Source organism: Eptatretus burgeri, chromosome 10 (genome assembly GCF_056783735.1).
Source record: "Eptatretus burgeri isolate ZD-2024b chromosome 10, Ebu_testis_v1, whole genome shotgun sequence".
NCBI classification, from domain to species: domain Eukaryota; kingdom Metazoa; phylum Chordata; class Myxini; order Myxiniformes; family Myxinidae; genus Eptatretus; species Eptatretus burgeri.
Window position 1 is genome coordinate 62,547,677 of NC_140970.1, and position 17,080 is coordinate 62,564,756.

Below are 17,080 nucleotides of genomic sequence, written 5' to 3' on the forward strand. Positions count from 1 at the left end.
CACGAATTCAACATTCGCGGCATTTTTTAGGAACGTACCCCCTGTGAATGTCGGGGTCCGACAGTATTTGCAAAGTAAGGTGTTGAGATTCTAACGTTACAATGTGCTTTAAGTTTTTTTTTTTAATCGACTGTTAATTAATGAATTGATCAATTAAAGAATGAAGAAAGGCCTTTTGCATGATTGCGAGGCACTTTTCAATCCTTAACCTTTTGCCTTTCATTCTTAGCACACCTTTCGACTACTTATGCTCTTGTATGCTTTATTCTGTTACCTTACCTGCAGGTCAGATCAGGCCAAATATGATCTGTGACTTGCTCGGACAGGTATCATGTAGACCTGTACTAACCTGTTTTCTGGTCGGGTTGTCGGCGGCTAAACCATCTACCCCACCAGGTTTCCTGGTGAGGAGGGTGTGTGTTGTGGGCACCGAGCAGGATTAAAAACAAAACCTGCCATAGGGTAGAGGAGCTCCTTGTGAGCTAACGGCCATCCATATGTAGTACCCCACTGTGTCTGTGGACGTCGTCCTGCAGTTGGGTTCCTTTTTTGAGGAGGTTGGTGGCAAGATTTGCACTCCAGCCACCGAAACAACCCTTCACTCTGCAAAACACAAGAAAACCGAAAATAAAATTGAAAACCGATTCCGTGGGAGTACCTACTGTGCAGCTGCCCTCCACAGGGCAACTCACCGGATGATGGGATTGAGACAAATCTTTCGTGACTACCACTCTTTGATGAAAGGAGGAAAACCACAGGGAAGCCTTCCCAGGTCTGATTGTGGGAGAGTGTGTCGGAGTGGTTCTGAGGTGTCGTCCACCAGACGATGGTCTACTTGAGTTAACCTGAGGCAGTCCCTTTGGGTGGGTGCCTGGAATGTCCTATCCCTCAGAGAGGATGATCACCTGTGGTCTCATAGAGTGCTCAGTTCCTCAATACCAACCACATGCTTGTGGTAGCAACTGTGAAGTTGCAGTTCAAATCCAGGAGAATGGTACCATCCCAGCCGAGGCTGGATGTTGGCAAACTCAAGGATGAGGGTAGTAGAGGAGTTTGCGAACAGGCTGAGTGGGGATTTTGGGGGTCAGAGTCCTTTGGGGAATCCTGAAGAGTTGTGTGAGTGCCTTCAAGACCACCATCCTTGATGTTGCCGGTAGATGTCTTGGAACTCACCGTTGGGTGAAGAAGAATTTTGTCTCTCCAGGAACACTGGATACCATTGACTGGAATTGCAGAGCCAGGCTTAATGGCAGAGCTGAGCTGTTCACAGAGTTGAAGCGTAAAACTGTACATGTACTGAGGGTGGATAAGAGGCCTATGTGCGAGGAATCTGTGAGGGGGTAGAGCATCAACTGTGGTCAAGTGATTCTCATCCTGCTTACAGGGGAATTCGTGCATTGCATTCCTCCAAACCCATCCCTTGGTGTACTGCAGTTAGAGCGGAGGGTGGTGGGCTCTTGAAAGAGCAGTCTGAAGTGAAGGCCCACTGGGCCAGTTACTTTGAGCGGTTGTTCCAGGCTGATCCACCATCTATTTAGTTGGATGCCAGGGGTGTTACTATCCCTTTTGCTGACCCTCCAATCAACTGTGATCCACTTTCGTTTGTGGAAACACAGGCTGTGGTGAACCGGCTGAAATGGTGTAAAGCTCATGGGATCTGTGGCATCCATGCTGAACTTCTCAAGGCTGGTGGAAATGCTGCACTCATGTCGTTGCATGCAGTTCTGTGCTCTACCTGGAACACAGGCATCATCCCAACTGACTGGAAGAGGGGCCTTGTTGTCCCTCTCTGGAAAGGGAAGGGTGATCACCAAGACTACAACACCTACCGAGGGGTGATGCTACTCTCCGTGCCGAGAAAGGTCTTTGCTCGGATAATACTTGATCGGGTTCGCCACCATCTGCTTGACCACCACAGCCCAGAGCTGTCAGGCTTCACAGCAAAGACGTCAATGATTGACCGTATCCTTGCCCTTCAGATCCTCACCGAATGCAGACAAGAGTTTCGGCAGGGGCTGCTTGCAACCTATGTTGATCTCTGCAAAGTGTTCCACTCAGTGAATCGGGATGTCCTCTGGAGGATTCTTGGTCTTCGTGGGGTGCCATCAAAACTGATCAAACTGATGTCTGAACAATACTCTGGTACTGAGAGGGCCGTGAGATGTGGTGATACCATCTCCGATTTCTTTTCAGTTGTTACTGGAGTTCGTCAGGAATGTGTGCTGGCCCCATACTTTTGAGCGCTTGTATGGACTGGATTCTTGGGAGGATGTCGGAGAGATCAAGCTGCAGTTTGTCATTTGTGAATGTCAAGATCGATAACTTTGATTTCGCAGTTGATGTCGTCATCTTTGCAGAGACTCTGGAGATCCCTTTGGGGGCCCTCAAGATGCTGAATGAGAGTCGGAGCTGCTGGGATTAGGGTATCCTGGGTCAAAACTAAGATCCAGACTTTCAATGACATATTGGATGCTGTTATCTTGTCTGTACCTGTTTGTGGTGAGGATGTTGAGGTCACAGAGAGATTCATGTCTCTGCTTGCTGTGATTCAGAGGTCAATAGACATTTGGGTCAGGACTGGGGAGTCATGGATTCACTGGATCATGGGGTGTGGCACTGTTGGTACCTGTGCAGGAGAATGAAAGTCTGAGTCTTCAGGTCCTTGGTGCTTCCAGTCTTGCTCTATGAATGTGAGACTTGGACTCTGACCAGGGATCTGAGATGGAGACTTAATTCCTTTGGTACCAGGTCTCATCAGAGAATCCTTGGCGATCGCTGGTCAGACTTTGTGTCCAACGAGTGGTTGCCGAGACAGACTCAAATGAGATTTGTTACCAGCATAGTTACCCATGAGCATCAGCTCTAGCTGTATAAACATGTGACTCACTCAGAAAGTGGATGCAGCAATGCGCTGCTCTGGTGCATGCTCCCTGACCTGATCTGCAGGGAGTAGGAAACCAATGTGGGTAATTTCCTGCATAAATATTGATGAAGATGAGGTGTCGTACCTCGTGTACCATCTATGTGTGAATATGTATGTGGAGGGCGAATATTAATTACTTTTTGAGCTAGAAAGTTATGGTGTAACATGGTATAGGTGTGTTTGCACTTGAAAATGGAATATCAAACAATGGTGGAATAATTTGTGTTTACGATCAAACAAAGTGGAGTAAATATCTGTAAAAAGGGCAAAAACACTGCATGCATCATGCAATTCCACGTATGAAGCGGCGTGAAAATGGCCACTCGTTCACCACCCTTTGGGGTGATGCCTGAGAATAGCTGAACACCGATTGGTCAAATTGAACCAGGGACGACGGGAACTCTGTTCCCGTGCAAATCCAATAAATGTTGCTGATGCCATCACCCCATGATTTAAGTCATGGAGGAAATGTCCCCACACTTTTTAATCATTTGATTAAAATTAAATCAATAATAACCCTCTGCTTCTGGTATCCAAGGCCACCTCTTCTAATAGCTCACTGACTTCCTTCATTCCTACATTCAGCATGTAGCACTTAACTGGATCTTCTCATCTATTCTCACTGTGAAGGCTTCAGTTCCCCAAGGCAGTATGTTTGGTCCCGTCTTGTTCCTCATCACAAGGAAACACACAAGAAAATTATACACAGGTGGAGGCCATTCAGCCCATCATGCCTGCACCACATCAACACCACACTAATTTATCAACACAAGATCAAAATAAGAAAATGCAAAATGTTTTTTTTTATGTAAATTAAGTGTTGGTTTTTTTTGCGGGGGGGGGGGTTGAAGTTTTTGGATTTTTTTCCCAGGGGTGGGGGCATCGGCTTGGCTAAAAAACACACAACATCAACCACATAACACCCCTTGATGAGACCCCCACCAACAGCATTCTGTACACATGCACACAATCACCCATCAATGCTCAAGCTTCCCCAAAGTCCTGCCAACATCCCTATACCCCTCTATCTCCACAACTTCCAGGTACCGATCTAATTCTAATTTAAACTTATGTACTGTTTCTGCTGCCTCCACCTTTCCAGGGAGACCATTACATGCATTAACTACTCTCTGAGTAAAAGTCCCCTGCCTAACAACTGTCTTAACTCTCCTCTTCTTTACTCTCAGGCTATGGCCCCTGGTCCTATCACTGTCTCCTCTGTTAAATCATTCATCTGCACTTATTTTATCGATACCTTTCATTATCTTAAACATCTCTATAATATCTCCTCGTAACCGCCTCCTTTCTCGTGTATAAAGCCCCGTCTCCTTCAGCCGCTCTTCATAGCTGAGTCCAGCGAGGCCCGGAATCAATCTAGTTACCCTGCGCTGAACCCTCTCTGGCATCGATCTCCTTCTTGAGTTGGCGTGACCAAAATTGCACACAATGTTCTAGATGTGGCCCTCACTAAATTCCTGTACAATGTTAACACCACCTCTTTTTATTTATAATTGATCCCCCTCCGAATACAACCAAAAACCCTATTCGCTTTACCCATAGCTGCCTGGCACTGTGCTCTCTGCTTACCTCCCGTATCTATTATCACCCCAGATCCTTCTCCTGTGTGATATGCTCCAAAATTACCCCTTGAAATTGGTGTATCTTTCTGCTTCTTCTTAATCAATGACCTTTCTGATTCCCAAGAAAACCCTACCTATGTCTTTGCTGATGATCCCACCCTCTGCCGTATCATTTCTCAACCTTCAGACAGGTAGGCAGTAGCCTTTTTCCTTTCTGTAGACTTTGAGAGAATCAGGAGCTGGTCCAATGCTTGGAATATGTGTTTCAACCCCTATAAATCCTACACCATAATCCTGTCTCTCAGAAAGGACCATTTGGCAAACCCTCCCTTCTATTCCCAAAACAAACCACTTGAAATGGTTGTCACTCAGACTTTTACGCCTCACCATCAGCCATGATTTTTCTTAGGCAGACCATATTTCCAAGATGGCCTTCAAAACCAGCCACTGACTGGTCATCCTTAATTTTGCCACGTCTTTCCTTGGCCAGTCTGAACTTTTGACAACATACACGGCCTTCATTCGCAGCTTGATGGAGTATTGTTCTCTCCTTTGGGCTGGCACCACTGCCTCACACTTTGTCTTTTTTGATGTCATGAAAAGCAAGGCCCTCAAAATCATTGGGTTCTCCTGTGGCAAAGCTGAGTGTCCATCCCTTTTACTTTAACATCCTGGGCAGGTTGGTGGCCTCTGCATTCTACTGCCTCCTTTTGGATCTTGCAACCTCTGCTCTTTCTTGGATCTGCCCCTCTATGGTCATGGCAGGGCACACATGGTCTGCTAGTAACTCTCTCCTTGTTAAACTCCCAAAATCAAGGCTCACTGCTCACCTCCACTCATTTGTTCCTCTTTTCGCTCATCTGTGGAACTTCCCCTGTCAGTTCAGTCCCATTCTTCCCTCCTGGGCTTCAAGACAGCTCTCCATCACCCCCATCCATGCTCACAATCTATTCTGTCCCCAAATGACCCCATTCCCATGCACTCCCTTTTTCCAGGTCATTGGTATTTCCTCCCCCTCCCCATCACCTCTTTTTGTTTGTTAGTTGACGGTTGGTTTGGTCCTTTACTGTTTCACCCCCACCTTCTCCCCCTTCATGCTGTGTTTCATTTAGCCTGTGTGCAGCTTGTTCACTCCGATGTGTCGTTCCATTCCCTTTGATCTCACTCTTACTCTCACTTCTACTCTGCTGTTAGTGTTTCCCTCTTTCCATTTTGTTCCCTTCCATTCTGCTCCAGCTCTTCCACGAGACTCGATCATGTATATAACAAAGTAAAAATGTACTCTCGGGATGAGCTGATTTACACCTCTAACAAGTCATGTTTTTTTTTGTGATTTTATTTGTATTATAACAAACATTTTCGAAGTGAAAAAAGTCTGAAGACGACGATGGTTCATGAGCGGTATTTGACAATGTAGATTGTTTCAGAAGTCAAGGATGAGACAATGTGATAATATTTGACCAAGTTATAAAAATGATCAACATGATGTGGTACAAGTGACAGGTTATTAGCTGAAAAATGTCGAAAACCCGGTTTCGTTCAACAACTTTCAAAATTTGACCTTTGCATAACCTTAAAAGTCAAAAAACAATGTTGTGGACATTAAAATAAGGAAACAGGATACGTGCTATAGCTTATTGGAGTTACTACGTTGAAGAAGGTCAAAAACCCAGTTTGATTCCCATAACTTTGAAAATTTGACCTTTGTGAACTTTAAAGGTCAAAGGTCAAGATTATGACCTTTGGTGCAAAACTTCCTCTGGAACATTCCAGGAACAACATAACGTCATATAGGCTATATGGCATTTCACACTCCTCGGATTATCCACACTGATGAAATCAGCGTAAAAACAAACATTAAGGGGGCGCCACGTGCAAGGTGTTCGAGATAGAGAAAAATGATTTCAAGACTTTCGGTGGGGAATGACCTCAAGATTATGCATAAAAATTATTGTCATCCTCGCTCTCAAAGTTTTGGCGATCATATGATTTTTATGTCAAAATACGAAATTTTCTAAGTTCGTGACCTTGTGACCTTGACCTTGGGACGAAAATGAAAAATCGAGCTCCATGGAGCTATGCAGGTGCCATTGGGCTAACCAAATACCGAAACCCTGCCAGATTCGACAAACCCCTCGGAGAAGATGGATTTTTATGTCAAAATTCGCAATTTTCTAAGTTCGTGACCTCGTGACCTCGACCTTAGGATGAAAATGAAAAATCGTGCTCCGTGGGGCTATGCAGGTGCCATTGCGCTAACTAAATACTGAAACCCTGCCAGATTTGATAAACCCCCGAGGAGAAGATGCAAATTGAAATTGGCTACCCCCTAAAAACACAATTCGCAATTTTCTAAGTTTGTGACCTTGTGACCTTGACCTTGGGACGAAAATGAAAAATCGAGCTCCATGGGGCTATGCAGGTGCCATTGGGCTAACCAAATACCGAAACCCCAGCCAGATTCGACAAACCCCTCGGAGAAGATGGATTTTTATGTCAAAATTCGCAATTTTCCAAGTTCGTGACCTTGTGACCTTGATCTTGGGACGAAAATGAAAAATTGAGCTCCGTGGGGCTATGCAGGTGCCATTGGGTTAACCAAATACTGAAACCCCTGTCAGATTCGACAAACCCCCTAGGAGAAGATGCAAATTAAAATCGGCGACCCCCTAAAAACACATGTTTTTTGGGCGTGGTGCGCCCATTATGGGCGCACCACGCCCATTCTCAGGAAAACACAACTAGATCATGATATAAACCTCCCACCAAAATTTTATCAGGATCGGATCAAAACCCATGGAGCTATGGTCGGTACAGACAGACAGACAGACAGACAGACAGACAGACACACAACAATAACGAATATAGTGGTCACTTATTTTTTTCGTGAAAAAATTTTTTCGTTAAATTTTTTTTCCGTCAACCAATAACTCTCTACATACAGTGCATGTTCCAAATATATGGACATACAAATTTTCTTCCATTCTGTTCATTCCCTTTTTATGATTTGCAGTTTTTGTTTCTTATGCATTATTAGAATTTGTTGTTTTTGGTTATTAATGTTTGATTTTACGATGAATGAATGGCCTTTGACTCCAAAATTGAGAAATGCTTGGGCAATTTCCCTCGAATTACCCCACATATGCAAAGCGAAAAACGGGGTTCAGCAATTGGTTCACTTCTGTCTGTCTGCAGTCCTATCTACAGACGTCAGTTTACGATCGAGGAACAACTTATTCTCAATTTAATGTTATATTTTGAGCATGAATCCGAAAACGAACCGTTAGTTCAGCAGTACTTTGGCTCTGAATTTGGCCCGACAAACCATGCCCAGAGAGGATTGAGATTATTTTGTTAGTCTGTTTGCCCATCTGGCAGTCAAATAATAGTGAACATCATTCCAATCATGAAAAGTACTGTTTTTAGGGATGTTATAAAGGGCACAAACAGGCACAGATAACTAATGTAATGTGTTCGATAAGGTGGTGTAAATGATACTGCATCAACGGTGGTAAACTTCCGAAAAATTTTTTCGCCAACCTTTAAAATCGTTCTTTTATTTCAATCTAATGATATAATTGAACACTGCTGAACATAAATCGCTTTTTTTGGAACTTTCAAAACCTTTCTGTTTCGCAGTACTTGGACGAGATATTACAGCATTTTACATCACCACAACCAATCAAATTTGCCGCTCTTACATTCTGCCCATGTCCTTGTTTTCTTTTGTGCTTGGGGTACCCAGGGTAAGGTCATGCATGCAAAATAGGTTTATCCTCTAATTCCCCCTCCACCATCCCTCCGATGATGGGAGAGACTATACCTAACTTCGGGTGTATATTAATTTTTGTGTATCTTTGTTGGTACCTTTTTAAAAACAATCCCACTTTTTGCTCCACAGTCGTCTCACTTACTCTGGATTTTGACTTTAACCATCTATCCCTGGTTAATTTCAGCCATTTCTTCTTCTTGATCATGGCTGTTTTTGATCTGAATAGAGATCACCTGACCTGTGAAAGTCAACACAACGTCTCAACTGGAGTCTCTTGAGCTATTTTTCCCATCTTATATCCTTTTATTTCAATGTGCTTCCTCTGTCTGCATAACGAGTGAGTATTGCGATCAACATGTCTGTTTGTCGGCAGAATAACTCGACAATTTTGGCATTTTGAATTGCCATGCTTGGCACAGAGCTTCATATTGTACCTATGGCCATGATTGTCCAACACTCACATGGTGGCTTATGGCCTGTGGCCATAGCATGAGTAAATATAGTTCGAGACTGAATTTCATTTTTTTTACATTTCCTTGGGAGCGCAAAGTTGAACTCATCCGAGACATTCACAACATGAAACTCTGTGTCAATATTGGTGATTCTAGCTGCCCTCGGTGTTGCTACCTTGCTGACAGACACAGATGAGATCATCGCAATACTCACACACCCATCCTACAGTTGTGTGAGCAATAATCACGATGCATTCAATAACTTGCTATACAGATGACATGAGGCACAAATCCCAATGGGCCTCACTGGAATGACAAACTCAGAACCCGTACTTAATCACAAAACAATTTCCCCTTCAGCCACAAGCCTGTACACAGAAAGAGTAGGTGAAGAATTATGGAAAACAGAAGATTAAAATAACCTTTAGCTGGGATGAAGAAACAAACCAGGAAGTAACAGTGGGATGAAAAATGACAGTATTCCTCGTGGCACACTGAACGTGAGCAGGGAGAGAGATTGATTCAGTGGTGCATGATGCATCATCCGCATCATATCAGAAACCACTGTATTCAAAATTGTGGCTGACTCATATGCATGTCGAGCACTATGTGGCTGTCCGATGTTCCCTGTAAGCCTCTCCATCACCTACCGCTGAATGACTCTCAGCACTCCTCTAACAAACACCAGTCTCTTGATGGATCTCTAACTGCCTGCACTGCACTCACTACATTCTTTCTTCATATTTCCTTGTCCATGGCTTGTCCATGTCCATTCCGAGTTATTTATATCCCCTGGTACTGTGCCTACACATATCGTAAGTAGTTCCACGACACCCTCGACTGATGGAACGAGGCATATGGGTTGACATGGACTTGCTTCAATGAAGGACATGGGGAGGTATTTTCATGAAAGGTAGGTAGGGTAGAGGGTAAACAGGCTCGCAAGGTGTCCCTGCAGATTCTTACGGAATAATGTCTGACCTCATGATTATAACCTCAAAGTAGAGCCGACTTCCACCAATATGGTGCTTTGCCTTGATTGCAAATATTCACATGGAGTAGGGGAGGTGAGTCCCACTCCTTCCTTTGCATGTAATGCCATTAGATCTCTCTTTTAGTCGAGATTAATTTTCTTGATTCTTTGTTTTCTCACCTTTGAACATGAACCAGACATAATGTAAGTGCAAATTCCTGATTTACTTCATCATTTGATCTTTGCTGGTGTATCGGTTGTGAACAATTGTTTTTCCGAGTTTTAAGTGTGCCAGTGAAGGAGATACAAATGGAAAGGAATACCCATGACAAACCTAACAAAAACATTTGGACATTTCCATGAGGTTTAACTTTAGCTTCCAATGTGCCTCAACCCCCCCTGCACCCCCCTTCCCCTGCAGGCTGTCCTCAGCATGTTTGCTGACATGGGCTTTATCAGCAAATACAAACTGGACACCAACACCCTGACATGGTAAGCATCTGAAAATATGATCGAATTCCTTTCCACTCCACTGCAGGAGATTCTTCCATTCTTCGTTTCCCACAGACCTCCTCTACTTTCTCAAACTTTACTTGGAACTGCTTATTCTCACAGCACGCATTATAGAAAAGCCTGTTTGATTGGTTCTGTTCCATCACTCATTGTTGATCCTCATGTAATTTGATAGCACATCGTATGGCATATCTGACTGGCATATGGCAAGCTGTGCTATTTCACCCCTCTAGGTGGTGCCTCATGGTGAAGAAAGGGTATAGGGATCCACCGTATCACAACTGGATGCATGCGTATTCCGTGTCACATTTCTGCTACCTGCTAGACAAAAACCTGGACCTCAGCAAGTACCTCGAGTGAGTTACCACTTGCGATGGATATTGAAACCGATTCATGATGGGTTCAAAGGGATTTGTAGTACTGCCATATACAAAAATAAATCCGAAAATCAGTCGGCTTATTTGATGATATACGAAGTACAGGCAGGGAAACCACAATGGCTTATCTCCCCTTGTAGAAATTGTGGCATTGCCTTTATCATATTAGCTAACAACACTGAAGGGTTCTCCAAGTTTATACCACATATATTTGCATTATTCTTTTACTTTATTACAAACTGGCAAATACAACCCGTTGTTTCGCTGCCGGGGACAATAAGGGGGTTTGGGGGGAGAGAAAGAGGGAGGGGGAGAGAGAGGAGGCAGATGTAGGGTGAGAGAGAGAGGAGGGGAGGCAGAGGATGAAGACGGGGGAGTGAGAGAGAGCAATACCTCACGAAACGTTGCTATTCACTACGGGAGGTAGGGGTGCATGAGAGAGAGAGAGAGAGAGAGAGAGAGAGAGAGAGAGAGAGAGAGAGAGAGAGAGAGAGAGAGAGAGAGAGAGAGAGAGAGAGAGAGAGAGAGAGAGAGAGAGAGAGAGAGAGAGAGAGAGAGAGAGAGAGAGAGAGAGAGAGAGAGAGAGAGAGAGAGAGAGATATGAAAGGTGATCTTGGAGTCCTAGAGGGAAGAAAATGACCGTTTTTACAGGAGGAGTGGGAGGGGAGTGCTACATTTTATGAAGGGTGAGCAAGGAGGGAACAGAGTGAGAGAGAAGGGTGGGGGGAGGAGGAAAAATAAAAAGACAGGTGAGGGGTGGAGGTGGGGTTAGCAAAGAGAATATGTGACGCTTAATGACCGAACACGACCAAAAAAAAAAAACATGTCAGAACAGCTGTACATACAGCGACACAACAAAGTTTGTAAAGTAATCTGCTGGCACATCTGCAAAAACTTTGATATTCCAGTTCCAGAAAATTTGTGGGAAAATGAACCAAAAGCAATTGCTGAAAACATTGAAGTCCCGCTCACAAACGACCGTATGATCCCATCAAGCGTGAACATCGAAAACAAAGCATTGCGACCAGATATCATACTTCGGAACAAAAAAAATTGAAGAAGGCATTGCTAATTGAGGTGTTAATATCAGTGATTTTGGACTAGTGATTCAGAAATCAAGAAAATGACCAAATACCAAGACCTAAAGCATGAAGTGAAAAGATCCTGGAAGCTGAAGAATGCCAAAGTTGTACAAGTTATGATGAAGAACCTCATGGGAATGACAACGAAGAACCTCAGAGATATTAAAAACCATCCCTGGGAATGTCACTGCAAACGAACTACAGTTGGAAGCCGTCCTTGGCTCAGTGACGATCCTGAAGAGAGTCCTCGGCAACAAAACTTTGAAAAAAGAAAACTTCACAGCTTGGTCCATGAATCATGATCCCCCCTTACCGAAATGAAGGTGGATACTTTGAGCCCACCTTGGGAGGACTCCATTCCAAATTCTGAAACCCACATTTGTAAATTCAAATCAAACACACACACACACACACACACACACACACACACACACACACACACACACACACACACACACACACACACACACACACACACACACACACACACACACACACACACACACACACACACACACACACTTCCGTTATGGTAATACAGTTTATGTACATACACACACATAAAATACATAAAAACGATAAACACAAAGATTCACCTTCAAACAGAGTTCTTTATTAAACATACACCTCCCAGACGGGGTCAAAGGTATATCGATCCAAAGTGCCCACAACATTTTGGCACACGCTTTGTACAGCTTAAACCAACATGAAGGAACTCCAAACAGGAACTCCGAACATGACGTCGATGGAGGTTGTTTTTTGTTGTTGTTGTTGTTGTTGTTGTTATTAATGTATGAATGTCGAAGTGACGGGTATATGATGAAAACATATCGCACAAAAAGTCAAATAAAGTGATGTCATATAAAATGAAATTGCACAACATTTTCAGCTGGCAAGGCACCACCCGAGAGAGCACCCACCATCACACAGCTCGGTCGATGTGACGTGTAGGTTTTTACATATATATATATATATATATATATATATATATATATATATATATATATACATATATATATATATATACATATATACATATATATATATATATACATATATATATATATATATATATATATATATATATATATATATACATATATATATATATATGTATACATATGTATATATATATATATATATGTATATATATATATATATATGTATATATATATATATATATATGTATATATATATATATATGTATATATATATATATATATATGTATATATATGTATATATATATATATGTATATGTATATATATATGTATATGTGTATATGTATATATATGTATATGTATATATATATATATATATATATATATATATATATATATATATATATATATATATATATATATATATATATATATATATATATATATATTGTTGTGGTTGACGAAATTCGCAAACCACCATTCAGGTCCCGTAGGTGAGATATCTCTGTAAGTATATGTGTAGTTAGGCCCAAACCCGTTGTTTAGAGGGAATAAATGTCATTCATTCGGGTTGCGACCCTTTTAGATAGCCGTTTTTCTTTTACTATCTTTATTTTGGACCAGCCACCATTACTACCACCACAACCACCACCAACCACGTCTCAACAGCCATCACACAACAACCACCAACCGCAACGCCGCTTCACAACAACAGCCACGACCCTTGCCGTCACATCTCGCTCTCGCAACCATCGCATCACCGCCATTCCCGCGCCGCTTGTGGGCACCGATCCTGGACTCGTACAGACCGAGCAGTGGGTGCAAAAACACCAGCCTTTCCGAGAAATCGGATCAAGAATCATTCACGCCCACTTTTCCTCTGTCCAATGGGGAGCCAGCCAGAGGTGAAGGGTCGAAGGTGAAGGAGCGAAGCCCCGGGGGCTATAAAGGGCCGCGTTCGCTCGCCGAAAAGGCAGTTGTTGAGGGAGTTTCTGAATCGGGAGAGAAAAAGTTTCTGAATCGCAGTTGGACGGAGTTGAGAAGAGTGGAGAGTGGGAGAGTTGGAGAGTTGTGGCGGCGACGAAGGCAGTCGAGAGGGCGCTCGTGTCAGAGTCGGGGAGCTGCGGAGAGGGGAGGCCGGTAACGCGACCGAGGTCGCGGTGGAGACGCTCGTCGCAGGACCCAAGCCAGCGAGATATCCTCATTCCCCCGAGCATCAACAACCCCCTCCTGTTTCCCCCCGCGCTGAGATAGTGTGAGAAGGGGGCCCCGTTCCCACCCCATTCCAGGCAGTGCCAGCGAGGCCCGCGGAGTCGGGGCGCCGCCGCCATCTTGCGGCTCATCACCAGACGGGTAGGCTCGACGCGGTCTCGGCCCCAGGCCCGTCTCCCCCCCTCATCGTTGAGGGTGGCCCCTTCCTTTTTTTTTGCTTTGAGTATATGTGTTGTCGGCGCCATCTGTGAAGTAAAACTGTATAAGTGTTGTCGTGTGCTCGGTAGTCGGTAGTAGATCTGCATTGTTGCATTTGCTTTTTGTGCAGAATTGTTGTGTTTCTTCTACTTTTACATTTGCTTTTGGTGTATAATTGTATATGTGTGCTTTCCGTTTGCGCGGAATAAATGTGCTTTATGTTGAACTGTTTTTCCCGTTTCGCTTTGTCTTTTCTTTTATTGAATCTCCATCTTACTTCACGTAAAGGGTTGGTCGTGGGCTAAAAACGCCCGATAATTAATCGAACCGTCGAGGTTGACGATAACACCGCTCGGTTATCCTGATAGTACGGAACGGGTCGCTTAAAGTGGCCCGTGTCCGAAGTCGACCTGCGGCGAGGTGCGATCGCCCGGTCTACCCTCCGTGTGGGTACTTAGGTAGGTCGAATTTGGCGAGCAACCCTATCCCACGCGGGGGGCCGATTGGCACGATCGTGGTGAGGCCGAAAGGCCCATCCGTGACTAGTTCCTGGCGTTAGTCCGAGAGGGTCACGACGGGATTGTCTGTCTGGTGGGCGACGTGCTGCGATTCGAGTTATGTGGCCGCTCGCACGCCGGCGGGCGCGAATACCGCAACACTGGTGTCAGGTCGTGAAATACAAACCCATCCCCCTCCTCGCGACACTGGTGTCGGAGAACGGGACAACGGGCTCTCCTGTCTCCAGCTAAATTCACGGGAATCGGTCCAGGGGTGAGAGGAGCGACCCCCGATTCCCTCCAAATTACGAGCGATTCAAATTAACCCTTTACGAGAAATAAGATGGCGTCTCAAGGCGAGCGGGAGCCAGGGGTATTAGAAATGTATATGTGTAGTAATGTAGAATCCATGGTCCAGGATGAAAACCCCGTGCAGGAAATGTTGGTTGTGCAGGAACACGAACTCCCCCAACTGAACCCAGAGCCCGAAATAGGTGCGGCGGTGGCCGCGGTGTATGACACCTCCCCTCCCCCTCTCCACCAAACCCCCCGATCCTTGCCGAATCGGCTCACCCAAGCGCACCCGACATGGCCCAGCTATGCGCCATGCTGGCGGCAATGACAGCGAGGATGGATACAAACACAAATGAAATGAAAAACGAAATAAAAGGCATGAACGAAAAAATGGATGCGAATACACAACAAATGAACGAAAAGGTGGATACAAACACAAACGAAATAAAAGGCATGAACAAGCAAATGAACGAAATGGAAACAAACATGAAGGAAGAAATGAAAGAGCTGCGGGGTGAGACGCAGAACATGGGAATGAGCCAAAAAGGAAGCTTGGAAGAACTAAAAAACGAAATGAAAAAGGAAGTTGACACGATACGAGCGGAGGTGACCGGGTTAAAAGAGAAAGTAAAAGGAGTGGGGGTCGCAATGCAAGAGAGCAAACAAGAGAGGGTAAACGAAATAAAGACGGTGGTGGGAAAGATAGACAAAGTAGGAAAAGGATTGGGAGAAGTAAAAAAGGGACAAGACCTAATAAAGGAGGAAATAGGGAAGAACACGACCACGATAGAGGAATTAAAAAGAGAACAAGGGAAAATAAAGAAGGGATTGGGAGCCGTGAAGGAGGACTGTGAGAAAAGACATCGGGAAATGACAGACAGAGTTGAAAACCTGCGAAAGGAGGTAAAAGCGGAGACACAGAAAGGATTAAAGGAGGTGGGGGAGGGATGTAGAAAGAGACATGAGGAGGTAATTAATGAAATGGAGCGGAAAGCCAGAGAAAAGATAGAGGAACTGGGGAACAGATAGGAAAAAACCGGGGCGAGACAGAAGAGCAGCTTAGGACAACGAGGGAGGAAATATCCAAGACAAATAAGATGGTGACACAGGTACAAGGGGAGATGGAGCAAATAAGAGAGAAAGTCGGGGAACTGTCGTTAGGAACGATAGGAGAGGAAATAAATGGGGTAATAAAGGGGAAAATGGAGGAAATGGAGAGGAGACTGACGGATAGGGTGGAGGCCCGGTGTGAGAGGCAGGGTGACCTCCTTCGGGAACAGGAGAGGATATACTCCCTCGAGGCGGATCGTGCCCAGGTGGGGCCGGTGTCACAAGGCGGAGGAGGAGGCTTGCCCGATGCGGGGGTGAGCATGCCAAGCTTGGGGGGTATAGTGGCCCCGGAGACCCTTGTGGGGACACGAATCCCCAGTGTGGTTGTCCCGGTGTGTGTGGTGTCGAGGTGTGTGTTCACGAGTGTGGCGAAATGCGTGCTGCAACGCACGCATAGCGTGGGTGCAAGGACGTGTGTGAGAGCGACCGGGTGGGTGACAAAGACCCCGTGTGTGGAAGCGACCCCGTGTGTGAGTGGTGTGGTGGTAAGTGTGCAGAAGGGCGTGCTTCCCAGCGCGCCGTGTGTGAGTGAAACACCGCGGTTGAGTGCCCCCGCGTGTGTGAGTGAGGCACGGTGTATGAATGAGGCACCGCGAGCGAGTGCCCCCGCGTGTGTGAGTAGTATGGTTTGTGTGAGGGAAATGGCACGAGTGAGTGAAAGGACGCGAGTGAGTGGAGCCACGTGTGCAAGGGTAATGGCATGCATGAGTGAGCGGCCGAGTGTGAGAGAGACAGCGTGTGCAAGGTCTCTGTGTGTAAGGGAGATGTCGGTCGGCATGTGTGAACATGCAGCCGCATCTCCTGGTGTGAGTTTAATGGTGAGGTGTGTTAGCGTCGTGACACGCGGGAGTGCGTGTGTTGAACGGAGACTGCGACAGAGGAAAGAAAGCCGAGTCGCGGCTGTAGTTGTTTCGGGAACCGTGCCGGGTTCACCCAGCAGCGAGCGCGAGGTCCGTGCTGTGCAACGCACGAGGCCCCCACGTGCTCGTTTGCGGGAGTGAAGTCCCGGTCCGGAAACGCACGTGGTGGATTTGCCGATCCCGCGGACGGACAAAGTTTAGGCAGGATTATGGATTTGGACCGGACGGGTTCTCCACGCGATCGTGTGTGTTAAGCTCCAATGGGCAAAGCACATGTGTTCGCGTGGGGAACCCCTC

The 17,080-nt window shown here is 45.2% G+C and overlaps 1 protein-coding gene across 5 annotated transcripts in view; it reads left to right on the forward strand.

Moving 5' to 3' along the window:
• PDE2A (phosphodiesterase 2A) overlaps positions 1-17,080 on the forward strand; it is a 314,549-nt gene that overhangs the window by 252,075 nt on the left and 45,394 nt on the right. For all 5 annotated transcript variants that reach the window (XM_085898655.1, XM_085898657.1, XM_085898656.1 and 2 more), the window contains 2 exons: positions 10,122-10,192; positions 10,447-10,569. In XM_085898655.1, coding sequence (XP_085754781.1) covers positions 10,122-10,192; positions 10,447-10,569 — 194 coding nt within the window. The remainder of the gene's footprint in view (positions 1-10,121; positions 10,193-10,446; positions 10,570-17,080) is intronic.